Source organism: Manis pentadactyla, chromosome 3 (genome assembly GCF_030020395.1).
Source record: "Manis pentadactyla isolate mManPen7 chromosome 3, mManPen7.hap1, whole genome shotgun sequence".
Lineage (NCBI taxonomy): Eukaryota > Metazoa > Chordata > Mammalia > Pholidota > Manidae > Manis > Manis pentadactyla.
In genome coordinates, this window is record NC_080021.1 from 153,339,250 (window position 1) to 153,357,984 (window position 18,735).

Sequence of the window (18,735 nt, forward strand, 5' to 3'; positions counted from 1 at the left end):
GGAGGGAGATCACAGATGCCAGAAAGGAGATCGCAGAAATGAAACAAACTCTGGAAGGATTTATAAGCAGAATGAATAGGATGCAAGAGACCATTGATGGAATAGAAACCAGAGAACAGGAACGCATAGAAGCTGACTTCGAGAGAGATAAAAGGATCTCCAGGAATGAAACAATGTTAAGAGAACTGTGTGACCGATCCAAAAGGAACAATATCCGTATTATAGGGGTTCCAGAAGAAGAAGAGAGAGGAAAAGAGATGGAAAGTATCTTAGAAGAAATAATTGCTGAAAACTTCCCCAAACTGGGGGAGGAAATAATCGAACAAACCACGGAAATACACAGAACCCCTAACAGAAAGGACCCAAGGAGGACAACACCAAGACACATAATAATTAAAATGGCAAAGATCAAGGACAAAGAAAGAGTTTTAAAGGCAGCTAGAGAGAAAAAGGTCACCTATAAAGGAAAACCCATCAGGCTAACATCAGACTTCTCGACAGAAACCCTACAGGCCAGAAGAGAATGGCATGATATATTTAATACAATGAAACAGAAGGGCCTTGAACCAAGGATACTGTATCCAGCACGACTATCATTCAAATATGATGGTGGGATTAAACAATTCCCAGACAAACAAAAGCTGAGGGAATTTGCTTCCCACAAACCACCTCTACAGAACATCTTACAGGGACTGCTCTAGATGGGAGCACTCCTAGAAAGAGCACAGCACAAAACACCCAACATATGAAGAATTGAGGAGGAGGAATAAGAATGGAGAGAAGAAAAGAACCTCCAGACAGTGTATATAACAGCTCAATAAGCGAGCTAAGTTAGGCAGTAAGATACTAAAGTAAAGATACTTGAACCTTCGGTAACCACGAATTTAAAGCCTGCAATGGCAATAAGTACATATCTTTCAATAGTCACCCTAAATGTTAATGGGCTGAATGCACCAATCAAAAGACATAAAGTAATAGAATGGATAAAAAAGCAAGACCCATCTATATGCTGCTTACAAGAAACTCAACTCAAACCCAAAGACATGTACAGACTAAAAGTCAAGGGATGGAAAAACATATTTCAAGCAAACAACAGCGAGAAGAAAGCAGGGGTTGCAGTACTACTATCAGACAAAATAGACTTCAAAACAAAGAAAGTAACAAGAGATAAAGAAGGACACTACATAATGATAAAGGGCTCAGTCCAACAAGAGGATATAACCATTCTAAATATATATGCACCCAACACAGGAGCACCAGCATATGTGAAACAAATACTAACAGAACTAAAGGGGGATATAGACTGCAATGCATTCATTCTAGGAGACTTCAACACACCACTCACCCCAAAGGATAGATCCACTGGGCAGAAAATAAGTAAGGACACGGAAGCACTGAACAACACAGTAGAGCAGATGGACCTAATAGACATCTACAGAACTGTACATCCAAAAGCAACAGGATATACATTCTTCTCAAGTGCACACGGAACATTCTCCAGAATAGACCACATACTAGGCCACAAAAAGAGTCTCAGAAAAGTCCAAAAGACTGAAATCCTACCAACCAACTTTTCAGACCACAAAGGCATAAAACTAGAAATAAACTGTACAAAGAAAGCAAAAATGCTCACAAACACATGGAGGCATAACAACACGCTCCTAAATAATCAATGGATCAATGACCAAATCAAAATGGAGACCCAGAAATATATGGAAAACAAATGACAACAACAGTACTAAGCCCCAACTTCTGTGGGACGCAGCAAAAGCAGTCTTAAGAGGAAAGTATATAGCAATCCAAGCATATTTAAAAAAGGAAAAACAATCCCAAATGAATGGTCTAATGTCACAATTATCGAAATTGGAAAAAGAAGAACAAACGAGGCCTAAGGTCAGCAGAAGGAGGGACATAATAAAGATCAGAGAAGAAATAAATAAAATTGAGAAGAATAAAACAATAGCAAAAATCATTGAAACCAAGAGCTGGTTCTTTGAGAAAATAAACAAAATAGATAAGCCTCTAGCCAGACTTATTAAGAAGAAAAGAGAGTCAACACAAATCAACAGTATCAGAAACGAGAAAGGAAAAATCACAACGGACCCCACAGAAATACAAAGAATTATTAGAGAATACTATGAAAAACTTTATGCTAACAAGCTGGGAAACCTAGGAGAAATGGACAACTTCATAGAAAAATACAACCTTCCACGACTGACCCAGAAAGAAACAGAAAATCTAAACAGACCAATTACCAGCAACGAAATTGAAGCGGTAATCAAAAAACTACCAAAGAACAAAACCCCCGGGCCAGATGGATTAACCTCGGAATTTTATCAGACATACAGGGAAGACATAATACCCATTCTCCTAAGAGTTTTCCAAAAAATAGAGGAGGAGGGGATACTCCCAAACTTATTCTATGAAGCTAACATCACCCTAATACCAAAACCAGGCAAAGACCCCACCAAAAAAGAAAACTACAGACCAATATCCCTGATGAACGTAGATGCAAAAATACTCAACAAAATATTAGCAAGCCGAATTCAAAAATACATCAAAAGGATCGTACACCATGACCAAGTGGGATTCATCCCAGGGATGCAAGGATGGTACAACATTCGAAAGTCCATCAACATCATCCACCACATCAACAAAAAGAAAGACAAAAACCACATGATCATCTCCATAGATGCTGAAAAAGCATTTGACAAAGTTCAACATCCATTCATGTTAAAAACTCTCAGCAAAATGGGAATAGAGGGCAAGTACCTCAACATAATAAAGGCCATCTATGATAAACCCACAGCCAACATTATATTGAACAGCGAGAAGCTGAAAGCATTTCCTCTGAGATCGGGAACTAGACAGGGATGCCCACTCTCTCCACTGTTATTTAACATAGTACTGGAGGTCCTAGCCATGGCAATCAGACAAAACAAAGAAATACAAGGAATCCAGATTGGTAAAGAAGAAGTTAAACTGTCACTATTTGCAGATGACATGATACTGTATGTAAAAAACCCTAAAGACTCCACCCCAAAACTACTAGAACTGATATCGGAATACAGCAAAGTTGCAGGATACAAAACCAACACACAGAAATCTGTGGCTTTCCTATACACCAACAATGAACCAACAGAAAGAGAAATCAGGAAAACAACTCCATTCACAATTGCATCAAAAAAAATAAAATACCTAGGAATAAACCTAACCAAGGAAGTGAAAGACTTACACTCTGAAAACTACAAGTCACTCTTAAGAGAAATTAAAGGGGACACTAACAGATGGAAACTCATCCCATGCTCGTGGCTAGGAAGAATTAATATCGTCAAAATGGCCATCCTGCCCAAAGAAATACACAGATTTGATGCAATCCCTATGAAACTACCAGCAACATTCTTCAATGAACTGGAACAAAGAATTCAAAAATTCATATGGAAACACCAAAGACCCCGAATAGCCAAAGCAATCCTGAGAAAGAAGAATAAAGTAGGGGGGATCTCACTCCCAAACTTCAAGCTCTACTATAAAGCCATAGTAATCAAGACAATTTGGTACTGGCAAAGGAGCAGAGCCACAGACCAATGGAACAGACTAGAGAATCCACAAATTAACCCAGACATATATGGTCAATTAATATTTGATAAAGGAGCCATGGACATACAATGGCGAAATGACAGTCTCTTCAACAGATGGTGCTGGCAAAACTGGACAGCTACATGTAGGAGAATGAAACTGGACCATTGTCTAACCCCATATACAAAAGTAAACTCAAAATGGATCAAAGACCTGAATATAAGTCACGAAACCATTAAACTCTTGGAAGAAAACATAGGCAAAAACCTCTTAGACATAAACATGAGTGTCCTCTTCTTGAACATATCTCCCTGGGCAAGGAAAACAACAGCAAAAATGAATAAGTGGGACTATATTAAGCTGAAAAGCTTCTGTACAACAAAAGACACCATCAATAGAACAAAAAGGAACCCTACAGTATGGGAGAATATATTTGAAAATGACACATCCGATAAAGGCTTGACGTCCAGAATATATAAAGAGCTCACACGCCTCAACAAACAAAAAACAAATAACCCAATTAAAAAATGGGCAAAGGAACTGAACAGATGGTTCTCCAAAAAAGAAATACAGATGGCCAACAGACACATGAGAAGATGCTCCACATCGCTAATTATCAGAGAAATGCAAATTAAAACTAAAATGAGATATCACCTCACACCAGTAAGGATGGCTGCCACCTAAAAGACAAACAACAACAAATGCTGGCGAGGCTGTGGAGAAAGGGGAACCCTCCTACACTGCTGGTGGGAATGTAAGTTAGTTCAACCATTGTGGAAAGCAGTATGGAGGTACATCAAAATGCTCAAAACAGACCTACCATTTGACCCAGGAATTGCACTCCTAGGAATTTACCCTAAGAATGCAGCAATCAAGTATGAGAAAGATCAGTGCACCCCTATGTTTATCGCAGCACTATTTACAATAGCCAAGAATTGGAAGCAACCTAAATGTCCATGGATAGATGAATGGATAAAGAAGAAGTGGTACATATACACAATGGAATACTACTCAGCCATAAGAAAAGGGCAAATCCAACCATTTGCAGCAACATGGATGGAGCTGGAGGGTATTATGCTCAGTGAAACAAGCCAAGCGGAGAAAGAGAAATACCAAATGATTTCACTTATCTGTGGAATATAAGAACAAAGGAAAAACTGAAGGAACAAAACAGGAGCAGAATCACAGAACTCAAGAATGGACTAACAGGTACCAAAGGGAAAGGGACTGGGGAGGGTTGGTGGGTAGGGAGGGATAAGGGGGGGGAGAATTAGGCGGGTATTAATATTAGCATGTATGTGGGGGTGGAAGAAATGGGAGGGCTGTACAACACAGAGAAGGCAAGTAGTGATTCTACAACATTTTTCTATGCTGATGGACAGTGACTGTAAAGGGGTTTATAGGGGAGACCTGGTATAGGGGAGAGCCTAGTGAACATAATATTCGTCATGTAAGTGTAGATTAGTGATACCATAAAAAAAAAAAGGGCAGTTCCTGTGTGGTAACCTCCAATGAGTTCTACACAAGAGTATAAAGGGCATATAAAAGTGTAGGCAAAGGGTCTGTTTGTATTTATACAGAGGATCAAAGCCTAATTGGGCTACCCCGAAAATGAACTAAGATACGATATGAAAAAGAACTTCCAACATCAGCACTCTCTGGAAGACTCATGCCAGAAGATGATCATCAAAATACCCCAGCAAAGATCCACGCACTGCTACAGCTGTAGATGCACTCATCCCACCAGTTCCTGGACTTGCCATGGGAATGAGGAAGGATATCTAAGCTGGCCTGTGCATACAGTAAAACAACAGATTTGACTGGATCTATACTGTTGGAACTCAATCAAGAATTAGGAGAAGTGCAAATTGTAGCACTCCAAAATCTTACAACTACAGACTATTTACTGTTAAAAGAACAGAAGGGATGTGAACATTCCCCAGGAATGGGTTGTTTTAATTTGTCTGATTTCTCTCAGACTGTTCAAGTTCAGTTGGACAATATCCACCATATCATAGATAAGTTTTCACAAATGCCTAAGGTGCCTAACTGGTTTTCTTGGTTTCACTGGAGATGGCTGGTAATTACAGGTATGCTTTGGTTATGTAACTATACTCCTATTATGTTAATGTGTGTGCGCAATTTAAGTAGCAGCTTAAAACCTATACATGCTGAAGTTACTCTACAAGAAGATATGTCAAAGAAATAATCAATCTTCCCATGTTTTCTTCCACCTGCTACTTCTATAGCTTTTCTTCTTCCTTCCTAATTACAACCCTTAAATAGAATTTGTGCCTCATATCAAATTTACCGAGTATCATAATTCTTCCAAGTGGTAAAGATACCTCAAGACAAATGCTGGGCATAGAAGCTACAGGGCATAAATATGCAAAGAAATAAAAAGCTAACCATTTCAAACAATAAGGCTTCTCTGTCACTTACCAACTTTACATTTCCCTGTATGGCCCTGGAAGATGGCTGGTTAGCCAGAGACGGGTAAGATTCCTCAAGGGAGGAACAACCTAAGACAGGCATAGTCGCAGGGGGGTCATCAGGTGAGAAATTGGGGATCAACAGAGGTGAGGTTTAGAACCTCACCCTCCCTGTTCTGAGAGAAATCTTCTGCATACGTGGATGTTTTATTGCCCTTGTCTAGCTTGGATCAACACATAGTCTACAGGCACACACCTGATCATCTACATTTGCTCTCTTACAACACTAAACTATGTTTTCTACCTTTATCTTGTATCTACCTACCACTTCAGCATTTTATTAAAAATAATAATAATAAAGAGAGAAATGTGGTATCCACATACAAATCATGTATAAAAATCAAATGAGTATTCATATTTGAACTGACTGTTTATAGTTCATAATGCATGAGCAAAACCGAAGGTTTCTGTGATGGCTGCCCTTGTACTGTTCACCATGTAAGAACTTATTCACTATGTAAGAATTTGTTCTCCATGCAAGAACTTGTTTGTTATGCCTCAGAAGATTGGAGACTGACGAAAATTAGGCTTGGGGTGGATTAATGATTGTGCATTGAGCACTGACTCCCCTATACGGAATTTTATTGTTGTTAACAACCATTTGATCAATAAATATGAGAGATGCCCTCACAAAAAAAAAAAAAAAAGTACGCACTTCCAATGGTAAAATAATAAGTAACCGGGATGTAATGGATATAGTCAAGATATTGTAACAGCTTGGTATGGTGATAGCTGGTACCTAGAATTGTCATGTATATAAATGTTGAATCACTATGTTGTACACCTGAAACTAATGTAATGTAATACTGTTTGTCAACTACCCTTCAATAAATAATTATCTACAAAAAAAAAAAAAAAAGATGCTGAGCCACCCCTCCAACTAATAATAACAATTCTGAAATTACACACTTGATAGCTCTAGACAGACCAGTCATTATATAATCAAAAACGCCTGCATATATTTCAAAACACTCTGGGGGAAGGGTAGTGATGCCCTCAGTTATAAACTAACTAATGTGCATCTTCAGCTCCCCATGCGAATCCTAGAAGCTGGGATAACCTCCTCTAACACTTTCCCAGGTCCAACAGGTCTAAGAGTTCTTGGATGTTCCCAGAGCACCATGGTTACCCCAGTCATGGTACATAGTAAATGCCAACTTAGCCTTCCTTATTCCTGTCTCATAATGTTGATCTCCTGAGGTGAGGGAGGATGTCCTGCTCACTGTCCAATCCAAGACTCAGCAGAGTGCCTGCAATTTAGCAATGGTTCAATAAATTTTTTTGACAAATGCCATTCAAAAAAGAACTCTTTGTTTAGAAATAAGAACATTTTTTAAGCGATTTTTCTTTCAAAAACTCATTTAATGCTTCTGGCTCTTGGCTGCGCATCTCAGTGTTTTTCCACGTGCTTAAAAAAACTGTGATAAGTCATTCATACATTTTAATTTCAAAATACTCTTCCTACTACTTTCTATAAAAGGAAGCTGAATTCTCTGTAATAACTAAATGGCATATATTAATTCTTATGTTTGATTGAACCTGGAACAATCTGATTGGGGATCTAACAACTTACCAAAGAAACATATTATAATTTTTCTGCCAATTACTTATCTTTGTTAATGCATCAAAACTTAGTTAAATAAAAATAAGGAAAATAAATTTTGTGACTAATAACAATTAAAATGTAATTATAATTCAAAATTAAGGGACACAGTAATAAAAGATTGGTGTCTCTCAAAAAAGTAATAAAATATTCAAATTTATACAGAACTAAATTTTTTAAAGCATTGCAAAGATATGTTCACCTAATCGCTACAAAAGATTTCTGTTTTCTGCCTATCACAGCTGAGGCCAACTTTTTTAAACTTCATTGTGTAGGTGCCATTTAGGTGGGGTTGGGGGTGTTTAAAGTCAAAATGACAGCTAACGTAGGAATCCCCAATATATTAATGGGTTATATTCTAAACTTGTGCTACAAAATTGGGTGTTTGGAATTTAGAATTCATTCTCCACTATAGTAATCATCTATAGTATATAGTAGATATAGTATATATCTATAGGAGAGGATGGGACATAGTGGATATCTATAGGATTATCAGCCCAGTACTCCTTCCTTTCCTGACTATGTCCACCTTGCCCCATGGCTATTGGAAAGCTACCATATTTCTACCTAACTTTGCCCTGTCAGATGATTCCAAACAAATACTTAACCCATAAATGGATATCTGACCTGGAATTTTAAGATTCAAGACAAAATTCTTTAAAACTAACCTTTATTTGTGGGATGAAGATGTAAAATATTAATTCCAGAACTGCAACATAATGTTTACCATAGTCTTCATGATAAGATCAAGCAAACACACAGAGGAGGAGGGAAGAAAAGTGAAGTGAGACCTGGTTCATTTACATCTTTTAGTCAACTCAGTCCTAAGACTGAGTTGTATCCTGCCCTCCTCCTTATCTGGTAATCAACTATTCCATTAATATCATGAGCTAATGCAGTCTCCTACTTCCTTAGGTTACTGTAAGTTAAGTATCTTTTACTTAACAACCAAAAGAAGTCTGACCTGTACATATTGAAAATAGTATCAATGGGGTGGCTTCCCAAGCCAACTCAGGGTTTCTTTAACAATTCTAGTCTAGCACTATTAAAAAACCTTGAGCCCTGTGCCTGGGTGTCCTGGTGTCCATAGACTGAACCTCTTATTATCAAAATGTCATTAAGCCCTACATTCTGGTAACCTCCTCCCTTCTCCCTACACCCTTACCTAGAAAGAGATCATCAGTAAGAGAAAGAAAGGTTGGTTATAAAGTATTTGTGACTACCTGTGAGGAAAGACCACAGCAGCAGAATGATGAGGAGGGGCTCTGGTGGCTCCTGTGGACCAGGTGGTAGATGTTCCCAAAGGTAGGAAGGGGGTGACTCAGGCAGAGGAATTTGTGTATAGCAATGATGTTGCTTAATCCAAGTGCATCAACATGGGGAAATGTCTGTCCTGTAATACACTGCCTTACAAGAGTTCATCTTGCAAGCAAAACTGTTTTTTTCTGGCCACCAGTTAAGTTAAGCAATATCTTACACAAAGGTCAAGGTACAACAATTCTATCATCACTAATTTTCAGAAAAAAATTTCACTGAAATTTCATAAAAGAGAATAGCATTGAAAGAAAAATATGTTCAGGGCTAAAGAATGCAGACTGTCTTGGATTTCATCTTGAAAAACAGAAAATAAGGTGTTTCCTCCCAAAACTATTACATTCAAAAGCATTTGTGGGTACATGTGTATACTGAGGAATAAGAATGTAGGACTAGATTAAAAATAACTGTGGTGTAGGATCTACACAGACAAGAGTGAAAGGGTGGTTAAATGACTATAGATAGCATCATCCTTTTATCCAACATAAACTAGCAATTAAAAAGGTATTTTTAAAAGACTCATAATAAACCATGAAGAGTGAATCTGACTCTGAAAGCAATGAAATATGTGTCTAAATTTTGAGCATTTAGAGAATTTTCGCTTCAGGGTAAAATGACACCAGATTTTTTAAAGTAACTTCATTCTTATTATGGAAATAATACATGCTATGTTCATTATGGAAAATGTAGAATAGGCAAAGAGAAAAAAAGAAAAGAACACATAATTTATAAATGTACCATCCAGGAATAAAAACTTTGTATTATATGGTGAATACCCTTTTGTCTCTTTTCAATGCATATAGCACATATTTTTAACAAAGGAATTCATACATGCTGCCTTTTTTTTACTTAGATTGAGATGATGTTTTCAAATATTAATCTTTGCTCTTTGCTTAATTTTAGAATAATTTTTGCTCTAACAAATCAGAAGCATCACATTTGCCCTGCAAAGATTTAGGACTGTTTAGTCAAGAATATGAAGAAAAATGAAGTGCTGTTGATTAGCCTCTGACTAACAAAATGGAACTTTTGAGTACTGACTGAGATCTTTTTCTACAAAGTCAGGCATTATTGAGAAATGAAAGGTCAAAATTTCTTAAGCTTCTATTAACAAGACCCAGAAGCTCCTACACATGGCACAAATAGGGTGACCTTATAATTTATCTTTTAAATTTACTTTAGAAAGTGAAAGAAGGGCTTTTAATAAGTTCCAGGCCAAAGGAAGTAAATGATCCTGGGCAAACCACAGTGTACACATAACCTCTTCATAGGGCACTTGATGTAAGCTGAATTGAGTGGCAGTGGGCTAGCTCAGGGGCTGCCATACTGAGATGCGATGCCTCTGCTACAGTGGTTGTGGGGTGGCCAGCCTGTCAGGGGCTGGGGGTGGATGAGCATGACTGGGAGATCTACAGTGCCAGCAAAAGCCAAAGTGGGACTGAATCTATAAGCAGAGACAGCTCCTCAACAAAGCAAGTGGATTAGCCACAAATCCACCAGCAACAGGCACAGAAGTTGGATAAAGGATTAAGTGAGCAAGAACAAGTACCCACACGCAGATCCTGGAACCTCACTTCCCACCACCAAAATACCAAGTAACCTCAGCCCCATGAGCACACACACAGATGTCGCTGGGGAGAGGAGAAGGTTGGGTAGGAAGGACTCAGAAAGAGTGGGCACAGTTGTGAAAGAGACTATTTTAACCTAAAACAAACTGTTCAAACTTGTTAAAAGACAGAGATATCTTTTAACTGGCATGCTTGAATTTTTCTCTAGTGATCAACAGTGGAAAAGCCATGAGATTCAGTTTTAGAAAACAAATTTTATGCATGCATCTGAGTTGTCTGTGAATTTCCAATTCTGCTGCCTGGTAGACAGTCTACATGTTACTGGTCTACTATTACATAATATCAGATGGTCACATGACATTATATTTGAGATTTTTTTCAATTATGAGTTAAGAAAAAAATTGAAATTTCTTTTTAAAGTGTACATATCATTTATCCTTATATTAACTAAAATCTCCTTAGTTCCTATCAGTCCCAAGTAAGTCATGGCTGTAACTGAAAAGAGCACAAGTTTGGATACTGTTTTCAAACTTCACAATTCCAGTGAGAAGTCTAATGCATTACGCCCCTCTAAGCTCATGTATACAGAGATGACCAATCATGCTTCCATGTCATTCTGTTGCATCAGGATCATGGCTGTGAAAATAGACTCTGATTTTATTATGGATTTATGCTATTGTGTAGTATTTTTTTACCTCAAGACCTTTTTAAAGTATAAAATAGAGAGCCCCCAGTCTGCAGTGCTTTTCAGGTTTCTTCATGTACTCTTTTATCTGATCATTTGTTCATTTCTTTAATGAATACTAATTGAGTACCCATTATGTTCTCACCTGTTGGCCTTCTTCTCACTTCTCGTGATTAACCCAAAAAGCCCCTTTTAAGTCATTTCTATCCCCTCTCCAAATTTTATGCTATGTGCATGGAAACCACACAACCAAACTCATTTAAAACATGCACAAAGTAAGAGGTAAGAATCTTCTGATTGAAGGCCTGAGTTGTTAAAGGGAGAAAGATGGAGACTTGATGGAAAAAGGAAACATTTATGGATTTCAGTAAAGAGGCAGGCTGCAACATGTCATTACTAAAGTGGTTCCTTATTTTCTTTGCCTTTTTGTACTAGTGTTAGAGTGTGTGTTGGAGATGTGAGGAGATGGGATTGCTGGCTAGAGAGGATCTATGTAGCTCTAGCTTGGCCTTAGTGATATGAGAGACTAAATACTAAATATTTCCTGAGAAAGTTGCTGATTAAATACAGGAAGAATGATATAGCAAATTAGAAAATTCATCTCTATTTTCTGTTTAGTATACTAATGACATCCTAGTGCCTTGAAACTATTCTCCTCTGAATGTGGAGTGCCTTAAATACATAGGTTCAAACACACATTAGTGTGTAAATGAAGAGCCCCACAGAAAACTCTTTTTTTCCCTGGACCAAATGATTTTGTGTAAAAATCTTTAAAACTATGAAGTAGCCTACAATTATCACATTTTGTTTTTCTTCATTTTTTTCCTTCCTCTTTCTGTTTTCTTCCTACTACAGGATGAGGGGTAGGGTAAAATGTCCAGGCTCTTTAATTTGGGGTTTAGGTAGGAAAGAAGAGTAATTGAAATTACAAATACATAAAAATTAACCTGAGCCCTTAAAACTCTGTATGTCACCATGGAGACCAGAGCATGAACTGTTTCCATGGAGACTTGAGTGAAGTTTTTTGGCTTTAAATTATCATCACTCATTATTGGATGTCAATTTGGCTAAGGAGAAATGAGTGAAAATAAATACAGGCATACCTCATTTATTGTGTTTTGCTTTATTGTACTTTGAAGGTGTCGCTTTTTTTAAAAATTGGAAGTTTGTGGAAACCCTACATTAAGCAAGTGTATCAACACCATTTTCCACTTCAACAGCATTTGCTCACTTTGTACATACTCTATATCACGTTTTGCTAATTCTCACAATACCTCAAACGTTTTCATTATTATTATACTTGATATGGTGATCTGTGATCAGTGGTCTTCAGTGTTACTATTGCAATTGTTTGGGGCATCACGAGTCACACCTATGTAAGATGACTGATTTAACTGATAATTGTGTGTGTTCTGACTGCTCCACTGACTGGCTTTTCCCCTCCTCTCTCCCTCTCCTTGGGTCTCCCTATTCCCTGGACACAAAATATTGAAATCAGGCCAATTAATAACCCTACAATAGCCTCTAAGATTTCAAATGTAAGAAAGAGTTGCTTGTCTCTCACTTTAAATCAAAAGCTGAAAACAATTAAATTAGTGAGGAAGGTGTGTCAAAAGCCAAGACAGGCTGAAAGCATCTTGTGATAGTCAAGTTGTGAATGCAAAGGAAAGTACCTGAAGTAAATTTAAATTGCTACTCCAGTGAACCCATGAATGATAAGAAAACAGCCTTATTGCCAATATGGAGAAAGATTTTGTTGTCTGGATAGAAAATCAAACCAGCCACGCCATTCTATTAAACCAAAACTTAATTTAGAACAAGGCCCTAACTCTTTTCAATTCGAGTAAGTCTGAGAGAGGTGAGGAAGCTGCAGAAGAAAATTTTGAAGGTAGTAGAGGTTGGTTAATGAGGTTTAAGGAAAGAAACTGTCTCCCTAATATGAAAGTACAAGGTGAAGCAGCAAGTGCTGATGTAGAAGCTGAAGCAAGTTACCCAGAAGACTGAGCTAAGATAATTCATGATGGTGGCTACAATAAATAACACATTTTCAGTGGTCACATCTCCTATGGAGATGTCATCTAGGTCTGTCATATCTAGGGAGAAGACTATGTTTTGCTTCAAAATGTCAAAGAATAGGCTGACTTTCTTGTTAGGGGCTAATGAAGCTGGTGATTTTAAGTTGAAGCTAATGCTCAATGACCATTCTAAAAATTCTAGGTCCCTTAAGAATTATGCCAAATCTAGTCTGCCTGTGCTCTATAAATGGAACAACAAAGCCTGGATGACAGCACATCATTTACAGCATGGCTTACTGAATATTTTAAGCCTACTGTTGAGACCTACTGCTCAGAAAAAAAGATTGCTTTCAAAATATTATTGCTCATTGGCAATGCAGCTGGTCACCCAAGAGCTCTGATGGAGAGCTACAACAAGGTTAATGTTGTTTTCATGCCTACCAATACAACATCCATCCTGAAGCCCATAGATTAAGGAGTAAATTTGACTTTTAAGTCTTATTGAAATACATTTCATAGGGCTTTAGATGCCCGAGGAATTCCCTGATGGATCTGGGCAAAGTAAACCGAATACTTTCTGAAAAGAATTCACCATTCTAGATGCCGTTAAGAATAGTCATGATTCATGGGAAGAGGTCAAAATGTTAACATGAATAGGAGTTTGGAAGAAGTTGATTCCAACCCTCATGGATTGAGGGGTTCAAGACTTCAGTGGAGACAGTAACTGCAGATGGGGTGGAAAGAGCAAGAACACTAGAATTAGAAGTGGAGCCTGAAAATGTGACTGAATTGCTGCCATCTCATCACAAAACTTTAATGGATGAGGAGTTGCTTCTCATAGATGAGAGAGAAAGTGGCTCCTTGAGGTGGAATCTACTCCTGGTGAAGTTGATGTGAAAATGATTAAAATAACAACAGAGGCTTTAGAATGTTTCATAAACTTAGTTGATAAAGCAGGGGCAGGGTTTGAGAGGACTGACTCCAATTTTGAAAGAAGTTTCTACTATTGGTGAAATGTTATCTAACAACATCACATGCTACAGAGAAATCACTAATGAAAGGAAGAGACCGTCAATGTGCCAAACTTCACTGCTGTCTTATTTTAAGAAAATGTCACAGCCACCCCAACCTTCAGCAACCACCACCTTGATCAGTCATCAGCCATGAACATTGCGGCAAGACCTTTTACCAGCAAAAAAATTACAACTCGGTGGAAGCCCAGGTGATGGTTTGCATTTTTTAACAATTAAAAAATTTTTAAGTTAAGGTATGTACATTTTTCAAACATAATGCTATTACACACATGAATAGAGTATAGTATAATATAAAAATAACTTATATGCACTGGGAAATTAGAAAAGTTATTTGAACCATTTTATTGTGATATTTGCTTTATTGAGGTGGTCTGCAACTGAACTCATAATATCTCTGAAGTCTGCTGTAAACATATGAAAATGTAAGAACTAGTCTCACACCAGAGAATTTATGAAAGGCAAATCTGGTTGTTCTGGTATTTAGCATACCATTATTCCAATGAGTGGGAAGATAACCTAAGACAAAATTTCCCTTCAACTAGAATTTCTGGTGGAACCATCTGATGATATAGCTCCATAAAGGATACAGGAATGAATAGAGAAAGACAGTTTCTAGAAAGGCCTCTCTCACTCAGACGCATCAAAATATAGTGCAGGTAATATGGCTTTATCCACCACTCCAGCTGCAAGGAAGAGATGCCTCCTAGGCAATGTCTTATTCTAGTAAAGGATCAGAGATACCTTTACTAACCATCCTGGGTATAACACTTTATCATATCTCTGATACACAACTGTAACCAATGTGTGTAGTGAAGTCAAAAAGACTTGTATTATATGCCACATAAAGAGAAACACAGGAATCCTTCAAATGTTCAAGCTATACAAGCAGAATTAAGTCAGAATTTTTCCCAGTTGCAGATTCTATTTTGCAAATATTCAGGTATAGTCACTTAATTGATCAAACACCCAGTTGGAAGGCTACCCAAATGGTATATTATAGAAAGTAGGTACTCAAAAAACTAATAAATATTACAATTCCATAAAAGTTTTAATATACAATAAAATAAGTCAATAGAAAGCAAATAATTGTGACCAGAATGTATTCAAACAAAGGGTCAGTGACATTATTCATTTGGAAGTTTGTACAATTTGAACTTTAGGACAGATCTTGGTGACTGGTTGGATATAGAAGAAAAACAAGGGTGCCAGCAGCACATGCAGCTTAGAGAAATCCAACTGTTTCTCACATTTTACAACTGATTATCATTATTTGAGGTTATGTTCTATAAAGCAGTCAGAAACTGTGGCAAATACTGAACCATTGCTCCTGGGGAAATACAAGATTGCCTGGAGCCTCCGATCACTTTTTTATCAACCAGTTAATACACAGCCTGCTTTTATGTGTTAATGCTTAAAGACACCTTACTTGACATACACTGCTGATTCATTCACATTGAACTCACAGCCAACAACACTATAACTTATGCCTGAATGAAGCTTATGTAACATACATATTTTGTCTGTAAGGCACATCACAGTCCCCTTATGCTTAGGAACACAAAGCACTCCAGCACAATGAAATCACCAACAAAAAGCACAAGAACACAAAAAACATGGCCCTAAATAGTCCTCGAGAAGAACACTTGCTTACAGCATGACAGCTGAAAGAAGAAGGCAGAGTGTCACTCTGACTTCAACTAGGAATGTGGGGCAGGTGGGGGAGACAGTGGTGACCAAAACCAATTTGCCTCTCTGTGCATATTCATAACGACCGTGAAAGGCAAGGATTGATTTGAGGCTACAAAGAAACTAGCAAGTAGGTGAATTCGTAAATATACAGAATCCAAAAATAATGAGGACTGACTGTATTTGCCAACTATAGAGAACTACTCCTATTTCCTTTTATAGTCATCTTTATATTGCACAAATCAGATTATGCTGAATTATTTTACATACTCCTTACTGGTCTATGGAATTCCTTGAGGTCAATGACCATGTTCTAATACATGTATATAACCTTTATTGGGCTAACTATGTTCCAGGCTATATGTTAAAAGGTACTTACACAAAATACAATGTTTAATTTTATGATAATCCTATCATTCACATTTCCACATGCAGAAACAGAGGCCTAGAGCAGTCATGTCACTTGCCATCTCACAAGCTGTAGAATTGGTATTCAAACCTAGAGCCTAAGCTTTTTAACCATTATGTTATTCTAAATAAATAGTACTAGCTACCACAGTACAGCACGGAGAAGACAAATAATGACTCTATAGCATCTTACTACACTGATACACAGTGACTGTAATAGAGTGTGAGGGCTTGATCATATGAATGAATGTTGAAACCACAGTGTTGTTTTTGTGAAACCATAAGATTGTATATCAATGATACTTTACTTTAAAAAAATGGTACTAGCTACCATATATTATTGAATTCTTTACTATGTACCAGGCATGGTGTTAAATGCTTTACACAAATGATCTCATTCAATCCACTTTATCCATCTCTGGGTCTTTGATATGTAGCAAAGTGCATGGCACATAAATGTTTGTCGATTGAATTTAATTCTTCCTGCTCCCAAACTTTCTTTGGAAAACAAGTAGCATAAGAACTCTACATTTATAACACAGACAAGACAAGTAGTGATTCTATAGCATCTTACTACACTGATGGACAGTGACTGTAATGGCATATGTGGTGGGAACTTGATAATAGGGTGAGTTTAGTAACCACAATATTGCTCATGTAATTGTACAGTAATAATAGCAAAATAAAAAATAAATAAATAAGAACTAATAGTTTTGGTGGAGAAAAAAGAACTCTACATTTCCAGCAGTGGCCAGAATGACTTTCAGTGTTAGACCACTCTCTTCCAACAAGTTCCTCATTTCCTTCTCATTTATGTTCTTCTGTGGTTTTGCTAATGATGTCTATGCTGTCCATAAGGCAACTTTTCAAAGCAATGGTAGTGCAGAAGAGAGAGAAGCACTGTCCACTTGAAAAAGATCTTTCTCTTTAACATTAACTTCTAGTAGTGAGTTACATTCAGAGTGCCTCACTGCCCCCAAGAAATGGCAGTCCTGGAGGCCATTCTCTGAACAGACAGACATCTCCCTCCTGCTGTGTCCCTGGCCTCCTAGTGGACCCTGACATTTATGTGTATGTGCTGGTCTCAGAAACATGACTCTCAGGCCTCTGCGAACACCCTTCACTCCTTTCTCTGCGTAGGGATCTATGAACACGGTAGGCAGGGGGCCGGCTGCCGCCTCCGTGGGTGCTGGGGAGCGGCTTTCGGGGGACTCTCCTATCTCCTCTTCCTTGTGCCCCAACTCTCACTGCTTCCTCTCCATCTCTCCTTTGAAGATCTGTTCCCCTTTCTTTTCTTTCTTCCCTCCTTTCCCAGTTACCTCTCTCGTCTCTTTTTCTTTCTCGCCGTTCTCTTTCTTTCTCTGCTCTTCTCTTGTTCTCATTCTCTTCTGTTTATCCTCTCCTCCCCTGCCCTCTCTCTGTTGCTCTCTTCTCCTCTCCTACCTCATCTTTTCCCTTCTTCTCCCTCTCCCAGCACCCGGGAACCGCAGAGAGCTCGCTCACCAGGAACACACCAACACGGGCTTCGAGTATTTCTTGTGCCGAGAGCGGAGGGTCAGGGAGCCCTTCCGCTCCAGCAAGTCAATGGGTCTGAGCTCCAGCCCGCAGTGGCTGTGGCTGCGCCTGTCCGAGCTCTCCATGGCGGCACTCCAGGTAGACTTCAGGGATTTCCCTCTGCACCAATCTTGCCCTACACGCAGACACCAACAAAGATTCGGCGTCTCTCATCTCCTAAGCAACCTGGAGCAGGGGTGGGGGTTGGGTTTTCAATGGAGGGGGCGGGGCCATTGGAGGGGCGGATCCCTCCAACATAATAGCCCAGGTTTCCTAGACTGCTTGGTTACTGATTAGAAAGAAACCACATTTCCTAGAATGCAACGAGGGGAGTGACCGGGCTAAAAGAAGGTTGTAGTGGGGGGGGGAGCAATTGTATCCTGGGATCTGTAGTTTCGTCCGCCCACCAATCTACTCCTCAGAATTGCTGGGCGGAGTCAAGCCGGAGCAGCGGGTCAAGTAAGGGCTAAGGGAATCTGAGACCTGAGCCGGCGGGTTCAGGAGGGTCTTGCGCCAATTCTTTTTTCTATCCATCATCTGCTGCCACTACAAGTTTATGCTTACAAATTATTTAAGACTGACTAAATGGGGGCAAGAGAACACCCCTCACTCTAAATATGTTATTTCTATACAGCTGTTCTAACGGAAAAAGGGGAGGAGCAGACACATTCATCAGATTAGCTGAAAAGTCCAGGGTTAAAAAAGGCCTGGCAGGTTCCAGTTTCAGCTACTTTCTCAACCTTTCGTTGCACGAACTTTTTCCTCATTAAATGAAGATAGGATGGGACCATGGAGGG

At 38.5% G+C, this 18,735-nt stretch overlaps 1 protein-coding gene across 1 annotated transcript in view; it reads right to left on the reverse strand.

Annotated features, from left to right (window-relative positions):
• Positions 1–18,096, reverse strand: part of CFAP95 (cilia and flagella associated protein 95) — a 122,080-nt gene extending 103,984 nt beyond the window's left edge. Inside the window, 1 exon segment of the mRNA XM_036893466.2 lies at positions 17,888–18,096. Coding sequence (XP_036749361.1) covers positions 17,888–18,024 — 137 coding nt within the window. The 5' untranslated portion in view covers positions 18,025–18,096.
• Between the last annotated feature and the right edge of the window lie 639 nt (positions 18,097–18,735).